The sequence below is a fragment of the Falco peregrinus genome, chromosome 5 (assembly GCF_023634155.1).
Source record: "Falco peregrinus isolate bFalPer1 chromosome 5, bFalPer1.pri, whole genome shotgun sequence".
NCBI classification, from domain to species: Eukaryota; Metazoa; Chordata; class Aves; order Falconiformes; family Falconidae; genus Falco; species Falco peregrinus.
The window spans coordinates 17,180,213-17,199,512 of NC_073725.1; the positions used below are offsets into that span (position 1 = coordinate 17,180,213).

The following is a 19,300-nucleotide window of genomic DNA, read 5'->3' on the forward strand; positions in this document are numbered from 1 at the left end:
ACACAACCACCCCTTCCTCTGAAACAGACTCCACAGTTTTATAATATACAGTTTCTCTCAAAGAATAATAATAAAAAAAATATATTGAGGTTATTCAAAATTTGTGCTGCAAAAATCACTTGTTCTAGATGGTTTTAACATTGCTGCATCCTGTAACTTCTATACCATTCCAATTATGCTGAGAGTCTATACAAATGACATAGAAATTTCAACCTATTCCTGGGTATTAGGCTAGAACTGTGATTCTAGAATTTACAATCCTCCATAAAGTTACTCTAGCCCACACGCCATTTGTAGCTTCATCAGACCAACTGCAGATCATAAATTACATGTGCGTTAATTTCTCCTGAAATGTTCAGTGCCACAGTTGGGATACAATTTGCATGTACGGTAAGGAAGTTATTTTATATATCAATGGATATTACAGGTTTCAATAAAGGGACAGGAAAATTCAAAGAACATAACTTTTTCTTATTTAGTCAGAATGATTTCTGACTCTGTCCAGCACTCACCAAGAAACAGCTGATACTCTGTTTCAAATACATTTATTCTGGCTACAAGACACCTTTGGCACTACTAGCAGCACTTGCTCTCCTGAGCCTGGATGTTAAAATGACCTCTCTCGGGGCTCATCTCAAGCAGTACTCTGCATGCCTGCAAAATGGCAGTAAAAATAAGACCTCATAGCACTCTGCTAGAGAAAATCTCCAGTGCAAAAATGGTAAGACACAAACTGTAAAAGCATACATCATTTGATAATGAGAGACACCTACGCAAAAGACTAAAATGACTTACACCTGCTGGGAACGGTCCTTGTAGGCACTGTATTTCCAAAGACACCTTGCTCTCAGGTTAGAAGACCTGTAGCTCTGGACTGGCACACCCTATGACCTGCTGATGGGAACTGTAGGGAAATACCCTCTGGCTTTTAAAAACTTCTTGAACTCTGATTTTTTTCCACAATAGAGCTATCCTGGATTACAAGCAAAAGCACTACCACTAAAGAACGCATTGAAGATAATTTTCTCCTTTCTTTTTTACTTTACTTCCACATTCTCTAGCAAGTGCTTAGTCCGTATGTTGCCAACTGGCATCTCCGCTGAAATCATGCAAGCAATGAGGTCATAACCTTGCACTTGTGACAGCACTGTAAGGAACCACACATCCGTACACACCCCTACCTGCACTGCATTTCTTACACAGAAATCTGGGAGAGGAAGAAAGAATGCTGAGGAGGTTTTTTCAAGAGAAGCAATGGCTGCACGCTATTTAAATACAAAATACATTCATAAGCTAAGCACACATCCCTACTCCCAAAAGGCATCCTTCAGCGGGCAGATTTGTGGATCCTAAGAAAGCCAGTGCCACATTAGTAAGTGCCTACTCTGAAAACATCCACAGTTGTCTTCTCCCTGTACACGACCTGACAAATTGCTTCAACAAAAAGCAGATACAGCAACTATGCAAACAATAATGATGTGGTGGCTCATGGATACTCCTAAATCCTAAGCAGCTGGGCAATTTGAAGGAAGGATAAATACTAGGAAATTAAAGTTTTCAGTGCATTTGTTCATTCTGTAGATCAAAGTTACTAATTTTGACAGATTTCTCTGTTCATGTAATGTATTAAAATTACCCAACAAACAATATAAGATGAAATGAGACTACTAGGACAATTTCATAGATTTTATCTGCTTTGCCAATTTATAAGGTAGGGAACATGCTTAAAAGCCTTGTCTGAGAGAGGGGTTTCCCAGGCAAAGTCAGCAGTAACAAGGGAATAACCTGTTAGTAACAGTGACCTGTATTTAAATTATCATGGAGAAAGAAAGTGGAGGGCAATACTAGTCTTTCTTGCCACTTTGTAATCACAGCGCTGGACTACATTTATTTTTCTACTCCAAAGAAAGAACTATTCCAAATCATTACCCACAGATCTTTCACTAATCCATTCTTAAAAAACCTAAAGAACTAAATGATACCTATATCGTTTATGTATGGTCTATGAAAATGTCTTCCAAATTTTTGACATGTTTCTGTGTTGAATAGTCTTACAATTAGAAAATTATTTGCCCAGCGTAACCCAAACAGCTTTTTTGCACAATTATTGTATTCCGAGTACATGAAGAACTGCTTGTTGCATTCCTCTCTGCAGCAATGTATTTTAAAATTAATCATATCTTTTCTTAAATCTTTTATTCTGCAGACCCTAAAACATGTCAGTTATTTCAGTCTTTATTTCAGTTCATATTTCCTAGATCTCCAGCTTTTCTTGCTGCTGTTATTCATACTTTAAAATTATAAAAACCTGGACAATACCCAAAACTGTACACAAGTCCTGCAGAGGCATCATTTCTTTCCATATTAATATTAAAAATTAATATAATCATTATTCCTGGGCAACAGATCTCATTGAACAAGACACTTTTTGCCAATGGAAAGGGAAGTTGAAGGATTTGAATGTTCAAGCACTGGAACAGGCTGCCCAGGGAGGTGGTTGAGCCCTGGAGGTATTTAAAAGACGTGTAGATGTTGTGCTCACAAACATGGTTTAGTGGTGGACTTGGTAGCGTTAGGTTAATTGTTGGACTTAAGGGTATTTTTCCAATCTAAATGACTCTAGGTTGAATCTTACTACAACTGACTGCAAAAAATAGCTTACATTCAATAGCTGAAAGCACTGAACTGCCATTTCAGTGAGAGCTGAGGATACTCTGGCACTTCATGAAAACAACAGAAATATTATTGTCTAGCCCTGAGACAATCTAGTCTTCCAAAGATTAGCCAAATAATAAATTATTACATATTGCGAAAAAAGAACAGGAAGGAAGTGTCTTCATTTAAAGCAGTTACGTAAAAACAAGAAGTCTGAAGAAAAAGGAGTTCTGGTAGTTTTCTGATTCTGGACTAAACATAATTCTTTACCAGTAGCAAATCTTAATGAAGACTAAACTCCTATATAGCTTATTAAAACAAAACAAACACCCGTCCACCCAAAAAAAAAACCCAACAGAAAAAGAAACCACACAAACTCAAAACACATCTATAGTCTGAGAACTGGTAACCTCGTGCAATAATAGATCACTAACATCAGTTATCTAATAACTCATGCAGTACTGCATCACTTAAAAATGTTTAAGTCTCAATACGGTATAAATAGGAATGACAGAATTTAATAGTGTGGTGGAGAGGGAATGAGGGAAATGTCATTATTCTCTGCATAAAAGCATCCTTTTAATTCTTTATCTCAAAGGGAGTTTAAAACCAGTTAACTCTATCTGAGGTAACTTAATTAAGTCTGCAGAATTTCTTAGCTTGATTTTCAAGGCACTTCCATTTGTTTCAGCGAAGGCAACTTAGATGCACCTTTTGTCATCATTTAGTCTTTGTTTTTTTCCCAAAATACAAAAATCTAAAGCATGGCAGCACCTCTTACAAACAGTCAGAAGAATATCTGCACTATAGGCATACAAAATATATATCATCTATACATTATATACACCGCAGAGAGTGCACTAAATACACATACAAGTTGCATACGTGCCACACAAAGGTTTGTGAGCCAACCACTTCCTTTTAGCAGCCTTCTCTTATCAAAACAGAGTAAAATATTGACCACAGATGCTGTTACTGAAAAAAAAAGTCAAATTAAATGACTATTAAGGAAAGGATTTTTGAGCCAATGTTAGAATGGTTATGTTCTAACTACTGCACGCATTAACGCGCAGATGTTACACACAAAGCAACACTATGGATGCTGTTCTGGAGAGATGCGAGAATGGCCCAGTAATCAAAATCCTGTAAAGATGTCAGTTTTACTGGACTTAATGAGTTTCCCTCACCAGACCCCTCATCATCGTCAGTCGTGGACTCCTGCATCTCCTCTGTGAAAGCCTGAGATTGGCGGGGGTTATTCTTGTTGTCTGAAACAGTCACTTGTGCTTGTGACCTCTCACCTGAGGTCTCTGTGTGCTGAACTGGCGTCGAGGTAGTTAGGCCCTTGTAAGAAATGTCACCTGTCTCATCTTCCTCATAGTCATTAAGGCAGTACACTTCGTCCAGGTCCAGGTCCAGAGTCCTGAAGCCCTTAGTGACAACCCCGGGCCTCGGGTCCAGGATCCCACCCAGGTGAGGCTGAGCCAGCTGCTGCCAGTGGTGCAAAGTGGCAGAACCTTGAAAGGGAACAGAAGGACAACACACACACACACACAAAGAAAAAAAATAATCAGTAATTAGTCCAGGATCTAAAAGGCAGAAAATCCCACTTTGTTTATCCGGAAGACCAAAGGTCTGGGAGCCCCAACCCCTTAATGTGTTTCTGGGTTTAATGCTTCTAGGCTTTACTCTTTCTAGGAAGACATGCTATAAGGCAAAACTGCTTCATCCACTCTTCAGCATTTCCACATCAGCATGAAACAAACTGATCACATCAGCACGTAGCTAGGCAAAGTCTGGTGGTAAGATGTGGCATACTTGTGTGCATGCACATTCCCTCCCCATCAGTACTCGCACCCTCCTAAATTCACCGGCTTAAGCGGGAGTGGAAAGAAGCTGTATTTAACAGTTGGTCTGAGCACTATCACAGAAAGCTGTAAGAGGAACACATACCACATATTCCCACATTAAGCTCACACCAAGAAAGGTGCTGCAAACATCAGAATTTACTACTGGTGGCTAACAGGGTGGTAGTCACATAAACTGCACATTTCTACCATACGTTGGGAAAGCCACATCAACTTCAGGCATCTGTAAGCAGGTAACAACTCTGACCTATACATCAAGTCTAAACCTTTGTATGGCCCTTATCTGAGCCCCTATGGTATAGGAACTCAACTACTACAAAACTAAATGCTACTGTACCTGTAGCTTCTTCTTTGGCAGAAAAGCGTTTTGAGTGAGGGAAGAGGTGCATTTTACAGAGAAAAGCATTCAGTATTTAGCGTTCAAAAGGAGACGAGTCAGAAACAGCCATGTATCACGTTAAATTGATATGTCCACTGAGATGGGCCAAATAAAACCAGGGGAGGATTTACCCAACTCTTCAAGCAGTGACTAAACACTGCTCGCAAGGGCCTACGTTTTCCGATGTGCCCACCAAACACTGCTGTGTTGTAATGTGCAACTTAAAACTATACATTCCAGGTCCTATGGCATAATCAAACCATCTTTGTTCTCATCTCTGCTAGCTTGAATCAGAACAGTTTTTGCTGTCTTGCTCCTGTCCCCTCTCCCCAGAGCACAACACTGACTCACTCAACAAGCTGGCATACAAACATCTCACCAGTGTTCAAAGACCAAGAATGTTCAATTTGTTGTACGGTATATGTAAAAATCTAAACCACTGTAACAACTAGAGAAGGGATGGCCAATATACATTCTTTTGTATGAGAAAAAAATCCCATCGGATGAGAAAAATTGCTGTTTCACATGAGGATATTGCATGAGAAGAAGCTTATTGTCAAGAAACAGGGAAAAGTCCTTCTTTAGAATGAGAAGCATTTTGATTAAGCCTACCTCACTCTTCAAAATCTGTAATTTTTACCTCAGCTTAAATGAATCTGCTAGATTACTTTGGATAATGACCCTATCTTTTCTTTTTCTCTTGTTGTTTTTGAATTTTGAGTAAGTTGTGAGGGACTAAAGAGGATTGGAACCCTTGAGGTTCAAGAAGTAGAAACCATTACAATCCCAAAGTAAGTAACTGTAGGGAAGAGACATCCCTACAAATTGTATTTATTTCTGAATTGCCAGAAAGGTCCAGGTTTTTTTCCTTCTATATAAAAGAAATATTCCAGAATGTGGAGAAGTGCCAGATACTGTCAAGCTTTAAGCAAGGAGTACAGCTTTGCTGTATGACAACACGCTTAAAAATTTAAGAACTGAAATCAAAATTTCTTTCTGCACTGCGTGCAAGTATAAAATCCTGTTGCTAATTAACTTCTACATGCATTCTGAAGACGTAATCTTCTTCAGCTTTAGGCTCACCAAAACTTATACTCAGAAAAACTCTGCAGGGAACAAACATTTAATTGATAATATATTGTATCTTTTCTATGGAAAGATATTCACCAGAATATCTGCATTTTGAGCTTTAACACTTCTATTGACACTACATGTTATTAGTTTATTTTGGAAACTGGAAATCAAAGTGGCCTACGCTTCATCACAAGAAGGAGGATATCAGAGTTTAATTTTCATCTCATAAAAATGTGTGTAAGGGAGCCTTAACTTTGCTGCACATAAAATTGATGCAAATGCAACAGCTATTAACTCCCTTATGATTGTTAAAAAAAAAATAATAAGTCAAATGAAGAGGGGAGTACAACACCTTCGCTTATATTCAGTCCCAGTCTCTGGCTAGATAATTTTGTAAGTTACGTTATCAGAAAAAGCTGGCATCAGGGAATTAGTGTGCAAGAGTGGGAACTGCCAAACTGAAGCGAAGATGACATAAGCACAAAAATATGAACACAGTAAATTAAATCTGTTTTTCTGTTGTTGGTATCTGCATGATTGCATGCATGCTACCGGGGTCAGAGAAAGCTTTGAAATTCACGGTGCGTTGTTGCCACAATCGCAGTAAAGTGGGTGAAGATACAATGAGTCCAAGGCTCCAGCTTTCCTACAGCACACAGGGAGTGCTATTTTGTGCTTATGGCACAACAAGCTGTAGATGCAGAGTTTAAAAACAAACCAAAACAAAAGACCCACTAAAGCAAGTCACATCAAGCAATCATTCTATTTGACTAAAAGTGTAGGTTTGTTGTTGTTTTGGGGTTTTTTTAAAGGTGCAGAATAAGATTCATTTCTTAGTGCTTCTGTCACCCTATTTGTTTTACTGTGGGATTTAAGATTGCTGTAAAGGAGTAGAAACCATTAACTTACATTTATTACAGAACTAACTTTTTATTTCTTCCATTTTACAGCATAAGCACCCCTAGGAAAACAGTAATAAAACCCAAAGGCACAACAGGCAACAATCTGCAGGAACAGCAGACTATTGTGCCCCAGTAGTCTGGAAGTATCCGTGAAGTTGAGGGTGCAGGGGAAATCACAGGGAAAATTCTCAGGAAAGAAACTAAGTTGAAGCAAGGAACAGCATCCTAAACATGTATTTAATAAAAGATAAACATTAAACTTATGAAACAGGCAGACACAAACATACTACAAATGAGATCTAAAACCAAACGCGAGAAGTACTTTAAAAGGTGCAATAATTTTAAGGAAAAAAATGACCCAGTGAGAACAATGAACAAAACCAGGAAAAAAAACCCAGACAGATAGAAAGATGATAAAGACTTTAAGAGTTTATTGAAAGAAAAAAGCAGATATAATGGGATGGTGACAGAAACCTATTACAGTGGTAGCAACCAGTAACTGAAACAGAGCTGGATCATCCCTTCCCTCATGTGGTACAAAAATTTTTTATGACCATTTAAAAGCAGTCATGAAAACAAACTACTAAAATCTGCTGAACCATATGGACTCATGTGCTATGGCTATAGTTTCATTTGAACAAGTAGATACAGCACATCACTTTCTTCAGGACATAGGAAGGATTATTTTTGCTTCTGAATTTATGTCATGCTAAATGTTCCTTATAGATGAAATAAACCTGCTCTAAAAAGATGAAAAAAAATGAACTTTTGCAATTAAAACACACACAGACAATGTAATGTAACACGAGTTCTGTTAAAGGAGAAGAGTGAGAAAGACAGAAACCAAAGCTAAATTACATGGCTAGTGTATCTGTGAAGTACTAAGGAAAACAGCTTCATTTTGCTTAAAACCTGAAGAAATTTACTGAACTAACTTCCAGCAACAACCCGAAAGGACTGAAGAAAGCCAAGTAGACGGTACTGTATGAGCTGTCAGCTTTGTTAGACAGACTACAGCAACATACTTTGCAATGAAGCTCTAGCCCTGACTACCATCTACCTATATCTTGCCTTTTTCTGTGACAATATATGGAGGAAATTTGACTTAAAAAAAACAATCCCAAACCAACAAACTATTTCACACATGAAACCCAAAGCCACAGAAGCTCACGTATGGCCACTCACAACAGCCAAATAAAGTCCAGAGGTAATTTTTAATCACAAAAATAGTCTTATTAGACCTACTGGACTACGTGAACTAGGCAAAGGTCTTTCCAGGTGCTTATTTGCAGAACTGAGATATGATCAACTAATACTTTTGGCTGCTTAGATTTCAGATACTCAACCACCTTCATTTTCTAAGTATGAAACTGCAACACTGAGGTTCAGGTCAGACATAAAGCTGCACTGCTGAGCTGATGCACATGTGGCCTGCAACATTTATTTTACTGCCTTGGCTGGAATTGTTTCCTAACATTCTTAAGGCTTGTGGAAAAACGTCGCAGTTAGAAGATTTCAAACCAACAGCGTGGATTACTGTCTCTAAAGTAAAAAGAGTATGTATTACAAAGATTTCCTGCTTTCTGGTGATGGATAAGAGACCACAAAGAGTCACTAAGAAGAACAGATAAAGGCCGAGGCCCTTTGTTATCACCTTCTAGTGGTTTCACAATCTGAAGCTTTTCTGGCAGGTAGGAGCGACTGCTGATAGACATTCCTGAATATCCAGTGAATTCTGAAAATCTGGAGTGAGTTCCCAGCGACATGATGCTCTCTGTAGGGGTAACGGAGCCACTATGGAGATCGCCCTTTTCTGCCAGTTCCCGCAACTTCCTTTCCTGCTCTTCTTCAAAGAACTTTCGCTCCGAGAGGTAATTCTCCCGCCTGAGGGACAGCCTGCGAAGGGCAGTCTCTAGGTCACTGGAGCCTGGGGTCCCTGGAGTTCCAGGCTTCTTCATCCTGTCTTCATTTCTAAAATGTAACAGGGGACGGACAGACACACACAAAGAAAAAAAGAAAGAAAAAAAGCGGGGAGAGGAGGGAGAAAAAAATAATTCTTAGAGATGCTTAAAAACTTCACATGACAGTTTTGAGACATTCAGCAGTACCTTTAAACTACTATGTCTGGGAACAACTTGCCACTCATCCAAGGAGCTCAAAGGCAAACACCAATATTTTGTTTCTCCTTCATACTAAAACTGTTTGGAATCCTAGTTCCTGCCTGGAAACTCCTGGTTGGAAGAGCTGCACTTTACTTAAGAGGTTCTTCCTACAAAGAGATGAGAGATGTCTACTTGTTGTCACTCTCTTACATTTACACAAACTCAAATAAGCAGGCCACATCTTACAGGGCCTATGTTACAAGAATACCGTAATGAGTCACAAGGGTATATTATGTGAATACATCTGTTATTTTGAAACATTAAGTTGTTTTTACTGGAAGGTATACACAGCATAGTGTGGAGCTGTGCTGGGGGAAGAGACAAATGGCTAGAATAGCAAGTTTCTTATTAGTTTCATTCATAAGTTCTTGTATTAGGTAACCTACATGCCATTTATTTATTTATAGCATCAAAAGCATTAGCTGTAGCTGCATCTTAGATCAGAACTCCCTAGCATTAAATGTAAAATACTGAAAACATAATTAAAGTTGACCCACAATTGCAAAGACAAAAAATTTATGTTTTACATCATCTGATGCTGCTGCATCTCAGAACAGGCATTAGTTACAGACACTGATATACAGTACTTTCAAAAAGTTTCCTTTTTAAACAAACTTGAGTGCTCAACAACTGTAAGCACAGAACAAAGTAACTTTTGAAGATGTACATCACCATGTTAACTGCACAATGTAAGACAAAAAGAGGAAAATAGCAACACTTTATGTCAGAATTAAAGCAAAAGCAAAGTACAGAGCTATTGCACTGACCCGTTGTCAGAGGATTCTGTCTCTAAGATGATGCTATTGGTCTTGTTGTCTATCATAATGTTAGAGATGTCTCCCCCATAGAAACTGGAACGTGGAGTGCTGACGCAACTAGAAATGACTGAGTTCATAGCAGAGGACTGGTTAGAGCCTGGGATATTCATTGGTGACGGAGTCATGGATCTCTGCTTGACAACCTGGTTGACATTTCTCACTGTCTCGAAGACCCGCTTCTGATGACTGTAAGACACACACAGAGTTAATAATCACACAGTGCCTTCTCACCTTAAGAAGGAACAGAGAAACAGGTAACAGTTTGTTAACGACCCTTCCTATTCACAGCTCCACCAACCACCTTGTCTTTATAGTTTCTGTAAAGTAGTATGCATAGGGTCCCATACTCGCTACAGTCTGGCCATTACATTCAATCCATCATCCTAGAATATTTTAGACAGAACATTTGAGAATGGTGTATATTTTTTATATATATATATATATATTAAATCCTCTCAAATATTAATAACAAAATTAAGTGAAAGAGCATTTCAGTACATCAGCTAAAAACATCTTAAAGCCACCGTGTGGAAATGAGCTCTTCAAAAACAACACTGATCTCCATTCAATTCTTAACTATGAACTGGCTAATCAATTTTAAAAGGGAATTTGAAATTACTCTACTGAATATCTCTAAGCAAGCAAGTCTTGTATCTTTTCTTTTTGGAATGAATTTCCAACTCCCTTAAATAACGCTTAGAAACAAAAACCATCGGAAATATAATGGACCAAAAGTCTAGAGAGAGGCTGTCAAGGCTGGAAACTTAATTTTTTTACCTACTTCTACAGTTCATTCTTTATCACTATTGTCCTGATATCATAACAAACATTGTTCATCTGCTTCAAGATTAAGATCAGGTGACACTTTAGCAGAAATTTCTTGACAAAATTAAATTTGCCCTACATCATGCTACAGAAGTGCCATTGCTACTTTGTTTTACAGTTTAATGATGGCTGAACACAAGACCAACGCATCCCTTCCAGCTTAAAGGTAACAGGGCATAACAATGACAGCACACCTTATGCTATTTAATGTCATTCAAATTACTTTCCTTCTGTCCATGAGTGTTCAACAGTTGCAATCTTTGTGTGTAGGCTCCAAGTCTATACTTGTATACCTTTAGAGGCTGAATCTCAGAGCACCTATTGATAAACAGTCCCACAGAAGTTACAGTTACTACTGCTGAACAAATAAATAAAAACCAACACAAGCCATGAAACCAAAAAAAGATATTCTTCTTTGGTACATGCATAGCAATACAAGTCTTTTGTATACTAAAGAAGTTACTATCTTTAAGTTAGATTATGCTGGAAGGACAGAAAGATCCTACGGGGTTCGAGCACACACATCTTTCTGATCTTAATTTTTCTAAACAACGTTTCACTCTGTCAAAGCCTCATTTACAATTCTTGGCTCATGCTCAGAGGAGGTTTAAGTATGTGCCAAGCTTTTTGTAAATATACTTAGGTTTCTGGAAAGTGGCTACTGTACCTTCCCTGAGTGTCCTTTCTTCGTAAACTCTTTCTCTAAGACTCTCTAAACAGGATTAACTTATTTCAAATTAACCAGTCCATGCCTTGTACAAATCTGTACAAGATAAACCTACTGGAGTACACGTGCAACTGGTGTCACCAAGGCTGTATCTATCTATAACTTCTGGACTGTCACAAGCACTTAATTTGTTTCAAACCACTCTCCTGTTCAATTCAAGAGAACTTCAGCACAAGCGTAATGGGCATCACAATGTAAGCACCCAGCCACTGAATCTCTTTCTGCACTGATGTTCTCCCTGTACTGTACTGATTAGATCAGTAATTACCTGGCAACTTCTGTTACAAAACCTGAGGAGATAACCCAAGGAATTGAACTCATCCCCTAACCATTAACTGAAGACACCTAGCATGGTAACACACAAGAAAACAAACCCTTCCTCATTCTCAGCACTCACAAATGAGGACAGAAAGTTCATAAGACAAGGTAAAATCTATATATAGATGTTTTCCTTTGATACCTTTAGTAGAAAATATAATCACCCCAATAAACAGATAATTTAATTTCCTTTCTCTCTATCATTCACATTCTGCCAGAAATATTTCTTTCTAAATTCCTAGCTCAACTATTTCCTGTTTTTTCCCTTCCCATCAAATGGTAATTAACTTCAGATACAATCAATCAATTAGGAACCAATTCTTTTCAGTCGTACGCCAAGTCAGGAGAGTCGGGTTCATCTAAATGCAGTTCTTTCCTCATTGACCCTTCTATCTCTGCTGCCAAAGAATCCTGTTAAAAATAAGCACAGAAGAAAAACAAATATCATAGTATTAATAGGTTATCATTGCAGAAAATAATTGTTTACTTATATAAAATAATAACTAATAAAGTGTCATTATGGAGAAAAAAGAGAAAGGTTTAAAAACTAAAATTTACTAGAAAGCTGGAAGACTAATGTATACATTTAAATTACTGACAAATTATGGCTTGGCCTTATACTGCTACAGTACTTCGCATCTGAAGACATATAACATCTGTCAAAGATCCTAAAAAGTCATCACAGTTAACAACAGAATTCAGGTGCCCCAACTTCCCAGACTGAATTCCCTACTCGATAACGCTCACCTTTTGTTTATAAAGTTCTGCTTGATTTGTTTTCATTTAATATAAACAGAAAACACTCTTCCCTTTCACAATATTACCTACCCACAAGAAAGACATGGTTCTTGGCATAAAGCATTATATGCTTCCCCCACAGGGTTACAGATGACAGGCTATCAATTTTCCATTGCTGGTCAGTAAATTTTACTGTCTAAATGTAGTTAGTTAAGTGCAGCGCCTAAGAGTCAAACATTCATAAATCCAAACGATCTTTGGTCCCATGCTTCAACACTTGAAAATCATTTTTATACAAAACACGTAAGCCTATCTCAGCACAAACATACCTTTTGCAGCTTTCAACTTTATTTGTGCAAGTACGACTTGTATTACTAAATGGCTGCACTTGAAATTGCCTGTTCAGTCTCAGAAGGGAACACCAAAAGGCAAGCTAAGCCTTTGTTGACTATTTACTTCTTCTGGGTACAAATATAATTTGTGTTCTTCCTCAGCAATAAGACAAGTCATGGCTAAAGACAAGGACAGCCAGATTCTGCTGCTTGATTACATTAATGTAACTCAAAAGAAACTTCACTGGTATCATTGCCCTCAGAAGTAATGGAATTACTCTAGAGATACACAGGCAAGCAGAGCCAGCCACTGAACTTACTTAGACATTCTTATCCACTCTTTGTTTCTCATTTGGTTGAGGGTACTGCACATTCCCCATGCTTTAGATGTACAATGTCATAATCAAATGAAACTAGGTAAACAAAGCTGCTAACACCAGTGACATTGCCATAATGCATATTAGCAACAAACATTATTTTAATGAACCACTGGATTTTCAGTGACCCTAGAACAAGAACATATGTGTAACCTATTCAAGTACTGAAGAACTAGAACATGTATCAGAAGTGACTAGAAGGATGCCATGTCCAGAAACCATTAGTTATCAGTAAGCTACATCTTCAAGGATATTGAAGAAAACCAAGAAGATCCTACTGAATATCAACCACCACAGTACAGGAGATGCATAACCAATATGCATGACAGTACAGAACTGCGCAACAACCTATTAATGCTACTCATGATTCACAACATAAGCACAGCTAGATGCAGGTTGTATGTAATACTGCATCAAAAATAAGTAACTGCACAGCATCACTGTTTCAGAACCATGTATGCAAAACTGATCGCTCCGGTATCCTTTAGTGCTACATCAATATACTTTTCACCCATGCTCATGTCTGGCCCAGCATCCTGTCCCTGAAGCTGTAAGTCAGATACAAATACATTTCCTCTGGTTGATTTTCTGGTGTGTGCAAGTTTTTTTCTTGAATCAGCTTACCATAGGGAAGAGACCGAGAGAGTGGTACCGACGTGATATAGCATTTGGCATAGTCTTGTTCCGGAGGTTTTTCAGCTCTTCTTGAGCCTCATGAAGCATTTCCATGCACTCTGCATACTTGTCTTCCAGCTCTCGCAACTGTAGAGTATAGAAAACAGTCCAAGACATTACGAGCTACACTATCATCACAAAAAGCCTGCAAATTCTTTTAACACTGGTAAAGTATAACGGTGTAGGGAAGAACATTCCACTTTAAAGGAAGAGAACTCCAACAAATCAGTATCACTGAAAACCGTTAATAACAGATTAAGAATGGGAAGGTGGGGTGAGGGCAGAGGGGTCATGATGCAGGAAGGAACTGGTTGCTCCATTTCCTGCCCTGCATACCTGTATGAAGCCACTATTAACAAGACACAGAGCTAAAATATCTTTAGTCTGATCAGATACAGTGCCTAATTACTGCCATAATGACCGCAGTAGCAAACAGCATAGGAAACGGACAAGACATTTCACAGTGTTCCAAGGGACTTCAGAATTTTTAACTCAAGACTTACATAGATATAACATATACATATAACCTCCAACAGGCTAAGACAATGTCTTCTTTTTAGCTTGACTTTCTCAGGAAACATATCTCATGTAATCACTCTGTCTGTAGATGTCTGTACCTTCATAGCTTTTGACTTCACCAGCCACCTCAACCAAGTTTGGCAAGGAGCTGAAGTCTGAAACACCACATTCCTACAAGTTTCATAAAAATAAGCTACTTGGCTTAGAAACCGAGATCCTGTTCACGTCTTCCCTAAGAAAGAGATGGAAAAGCATGAGCTTAGTCTTTGTGGAGCACCACAGATATAAAAAGCCCATAGCAGGAAAGGCTTCTATGGGCAGTCCAAGATTCAACTCCAAGTAGTCCAACTACAAGACACATCCTAATGGGATCAAGCTTTATTCATTCTATTTCATGCATTTTGTTCACATGAATGTAGCACCCAGAAGACAGCCAGCAATCCTGGACTGTCTTTGGTTTATGCCCTGAACAAATCACAGTATGAATAAGCTCTTCAGTGTTATCTCACTATTCAAAACCAAAGTAGGCTTAAACTACCAGCATAGAGAAGTCAGCCTCTAAAGGGGTTCCTATATAGCCCATAAGCCTCAGGTTTTTAAAATGTATGCCAGTTGAAGGAAGAGAGAAAAGGAAGGAAAAGGTTTTGAACTCTACCAAGAACATAAATGTTCCTTCATTCCATATACATAGGCAAAATTAATTGGTATTTCTGACCCAGCTTAAGACTAAAACTCTTGTGGCAAAGTGAACAGTCATTGCCCTACTACTAAATTACTCTAATACTAAGTAATGTACTCACCTCTGCTGTGAGCTGTCTCTGGGCATCTTTAGCTGCTCCCAAATGCTGGACAAGTTCCTCATTTTCAACCGCACACTAAAACATGCCGGAAAATGTTAAAAATACTGTGATGACGTTTATATCCTACATTATATGTAAGCAGAAAAATTCTAAATTTTCTGAAGACCCTCCTGCAGCAATTAGTCCACATGTTAGTTTACAAACATTTAAAATGTTAACACAAAAACACCCAGAATCATTCTGTGCCCTGCTAAATGAACCTCCAAGGCTCTAAAATGAATGAGTAAGTGCCCACTGAAATACTTGTGCTGGCCTTCTTCTCTTATGTGAAGTCATTAAGTTCAGTGCAGACTTTCACATCTAGTATTTAAAATAAATCTAACTATTGTATCTGATATATCATATATGCATCTTTTAATAAATTGATGCTTTCTGGTCAAGTATGCTAGATATTCAACATCAAACAAGGTCACCCAGGTAAGGAGGGTGGAAAATTTCCTTTAGGTTCTACTATACAGAGGATTGAAACTTGTCTTCCAGCTACAATAGTAGCAAATCACAACTTAGCCTTGCAACTGGATTCCTTACAGCTTTTGCCTTTTTCTGCAGATCGACTATCTGAGAGAGAAGATGGGTGATTTCTTCTTGCTGCCGGGCAGCATCTTCAGTTTTCTTTGCTAACTCTTCAGAGATATTGGCAATCTGGATGTTTGCATCCCCTTTAAGATAAGTGATTACAATTAACAACACAAACCCAAACATAGAAAAACAAGCAGAAAGGTGTTCTTTTGGCACATGACTTGATTCAGCAGAATCCTGCTCAAATACACAGCAAAGTATTTTTGAAAACCAACAGTAGAACACAAAGCCAGAAGACACAAAAGTGCTCATACTGCAAAGGAGATTGTATTTTCCCTTAACACTCACATTTTCAATGCAAAACTATTTTGCAACAGAGATAGATTTAGCTTACAGCCAGAATTTTCTGCTGTGAAGTTTCAGCCATAAATTTTCTCCTTACAACCATTTAGATAAGGAAAATAAGTACCACAGGAAAGTATGGCTGATCTGACTCAGTTTTGTGCTTTTGGGTGGGTTTTTTTTTTGTTGGATTTTGTTGTTTGGTTGGTTTTGGGGTGTTTTTTTACTCAACTATCTCAAATGAGAAGTGAAAAGAAATAGGGACATACTTAGCTCTTTTACACAGTCATTGACAAGCTGTTGTTCTTTCTCTTCGTAAGTAATTGTTTCAGTCTTCAGCTGACAAGCCTGTTCAAAAAATCCACATCAAAATACGCTACATTAGCACATTCATTGCTAGTATGTTGATGCATTTCCATCTGCTTCAGGAAGACAAACTTTTCTAATCACTCCTCCAGGAAGACAATGAGAAATTACAGTTTTTGCCTGCCTGTCCTCCCTCATGTTCTGAAAAAAGGAGCCAGATGAACATTCAGCAGACATGACTGTATGGAGAAACTTCCACCACTATCACCATATCCCCACTAGATGTCACTTGTGTATTTTGCACTAAAAATAATAAAAAAAAAAAGCCCTGAACATACAGAAGACTAGTATGCAGAGCTTGATCTGGTCACCTGAACAAAGCTAGGTATCGTCACAAACTAGCATTCAGATACTATTAAAAAAGTGCTAGTACTGTAATCATATATTCCACTAAAACCTTAGTGCTACCTCCTTCCCTGCTTTGTCTTTCCTGCTCTGATTCCAGGAATGCCAAGAGAAGTGTGGCTACACCGGGCTGGTTTCGTCTGGCACCACCTCGGTGGGTCCGTAACCTATTCCCAATGCTGGGGGCATGCACAGACACCCACAGACAGCACCTGTAGAGAGCTGCGTAGCTCAGGTTTCAAATTTGGCTCTATCCCGTGCCTTGCTGGCAAGATGACATCTCCCTGGAAGGGAAGCCAGTGGTAGGTAGGGTTCTCCTATCAGCTCCTGGTGCAGTGGCACTCAGTTCTAACCCTACCTTCAATACTCTCAAACCATCTACTGCTCATCTTCCTTGCTTGACTTCTCAACGAAGTGTATAGCACTCTGTTATGCAGTGTCTCACCCGAAGATGTGACACTACCTATTTGCAACGGGCCCTGCATTTGCAGTAGAAAATGGTAATCATACTCTGTTTTCATAAATTCATTCTTAGCTCAGAAGTATTTCTTCCACTATACTCCGCTACATGTTTGCAAAATGGTAATGTGCTCCCAAACTTTAAAAGTTGCATTGAAAATATAAAATTATTCATAGGATATTCAATTATGAAGTGTTATTTCTGACAGACAGGGAACAGTAAATGAACTTTTTAAAAGCTACATCTGTAAAATGAACAGAATATTGTCAGAAAGAAAAGGCAAGAAAATCACATTCAACTAAAAATATAAACAGCCTGACTTGAAACACAAACCAAAGCGATTTGATGCGAATTTAGGCTAGCCATTTTTATTTTGCCAAACACTGAATTTGAACCAGACAGACCATGCCAGCCTACAACTTCAGACGTGCAGCCAAAATCACCCGTATCTGTCAGAGAAACAAATCTTAAATGGCTGCAATGTGCAGTGCTGGGCTCCAAAACCTGCTCATGCTCCTGCACATTCTTTTGGCAAGGAAACTGCTTCACACGTAGCTTCACGTAGCTTCCACGTTTCATCCTTTCCTTCATTTAGAAGGATAAAGGATGATGATTAACAACCACAAAGAAATGTGTCACGTGTAATTATATATTCTTAGACTTTCTCAACTTTCGATACACACTTCTCAACACCTGTGTTTTTGCATTTAAATGAACAACTGCATTAAGCAAAACACAAAGTGAGCATTTTCACCTCAGATCTAAGCACAACATTCTCCTCTTCAAGGTCCTTGAGTTTCTTTTGAAGAGAATCCAAATGGAAGTAGTTCTGGACGGAGGAGGAAGATTCATTCCTCTTCAGCCTTGTAAGGAAAACAACAGTTCTAACTCATTTTCACCTGTATTATGGCCAATCTCACAGAAGAACAGGACTAAACAAGAGCTCTCAAAACCAGTCAGAGCCACATAAAATACAGCTTGTTCACGCCAGTATGTTTAGGCAGTGGCATATTTGCAGTGATTTTTAAAACAGAACAATTTTCAGATTTATTATTCCACACATTTCCTACGGAAAAATTATTCCGCTAAGGCTATGAGAAAGGAATCCACTTTACTACAGGGAGCAACCCAATAGCTTCCTGATTAATGCTGCACATGCTTCACCAGAATGCAGCAATAACTCCGCAAGCAAGGGCGGGCAGCCCCTCAGAGCCTGCAGCGCTGTTCTGCCAGCTAATTGCCTGGAACTCGTGCTACAATCCATGCTTTATTTCCTTCCCTCTGCTTGGAATTTTTCCATAGAGCCTTCAAGTCCTTCAAGCGCAAAGGTCACACAGGTAGCACGTTCTAGCACAGCATGCAAAGGTATTTGATCCAGCAGGGTACTGTAAGCGGGACCTATGTCTGCCTCACCACCAGTGACCGAGTTCTTGTGAAAGTCACGGCGCTGCGTCAGCTGCCTCCCTGTGTACTCTCCCCTCCTGACTCTTGCTGGCACCTGGAGAGCCAGCTGGTACAAGGCAAACCCTTCCAGCTGGTGCCATGCACCAAGTTTGGAGTCCCATTTTTAGATCCAGCCAACACAGTGATCATTTCACTACTTTGCAAAGCTATTAAATTGTCCAAACTACCCATTGCTTAGTACCAGGTGAAGGTTCAGTGCTGTAGATCGATTAACTTACGGGGTGGAACATACAGACTCCGGCTCGCTTTCTTCAGCAGCGCTGGTATAGAACTGAAGCAGTTCATCTTTCATGGAGAGCTCATGCCGCAACTGAGAAACCTGCACAAAGAATTTGCAGATCACTAAGTTGATTTTCTAGGCACATTCATAAGTAAATGCACTACAAATTAGCTAGCTCTTCATCCTCCAAGCATCATCTTCAGACTAAATCAAGAGGCCAAGACTGGAACAGACCAGAACCAGTTCCTTTATTTCTTAGAAAGAAGGACAAGCGTACCTTTAAAATTAGCCATTAAATGTTCTTTTTTATAAATTAAAAAAACGCTATTATCTGCTGCTATAAGGCATCTTTCAC

At 38.8% G+C, this 19,300-nt stretch overlaps 1 protein-coding gene across 12 annotated transcripts in view; it reads right to left on the reverse strand.

Moving 5' to 3' along the window:
* Positions 1-19,300, reverse strand: part of TRAK1 (trafficking kinesin protein 1) — a 140,707-nt gene that overhangs the window by 12,789 nt on the left and 108,618 nt on the right. For 9 of the 12 annotated variants that reach the window (XM_055803792.1, XM_055803795.1, XM_055803798.1 and 6 more), the window contains 10 exons: positions 18,944-19,044; positions 18,016-18,124; positions 16,360-16,438; positions 15,758-15,888; positions 15,170-15,244; positions 13,800-13,937; positions 12,063-12,139; positions 9,808-10,044; positions 8,533-8,849; positions 3,843-4,172 (listed from right to left, as the gene is read on the reverse strand). In XM_055803792.1, coding sequence (XP_055659767.1) covers positions 3,843-4,172; positions 8,533-8,849; positions 9,808-10,044; positions 12,063-12,139; positions 13,800-13,937; positions 15,170-15,244; positions 15,758-15,888; positions 16,360-16,438; positions 18,016-18,124; positions 18,944-19,044 — 1,594 coding nt within the window. The remainder of the gene's footprint in view (positions 1-3,842; positions 4,173-8,532; positions 8,850-9,807; positions 10,045-12,062; positions 12,140-13,799; positions 13,938-15,169; positions 15,245-15,757; positions 15,889-16,359; positions 16,439-18,015; positions 18,125-18,943; positions 19,045-19,300) is intronic. The other 3 variants (XM_055803793.1, XM_027793745.2, XM_055803797.1) reach the window with 1 other exon arrangement.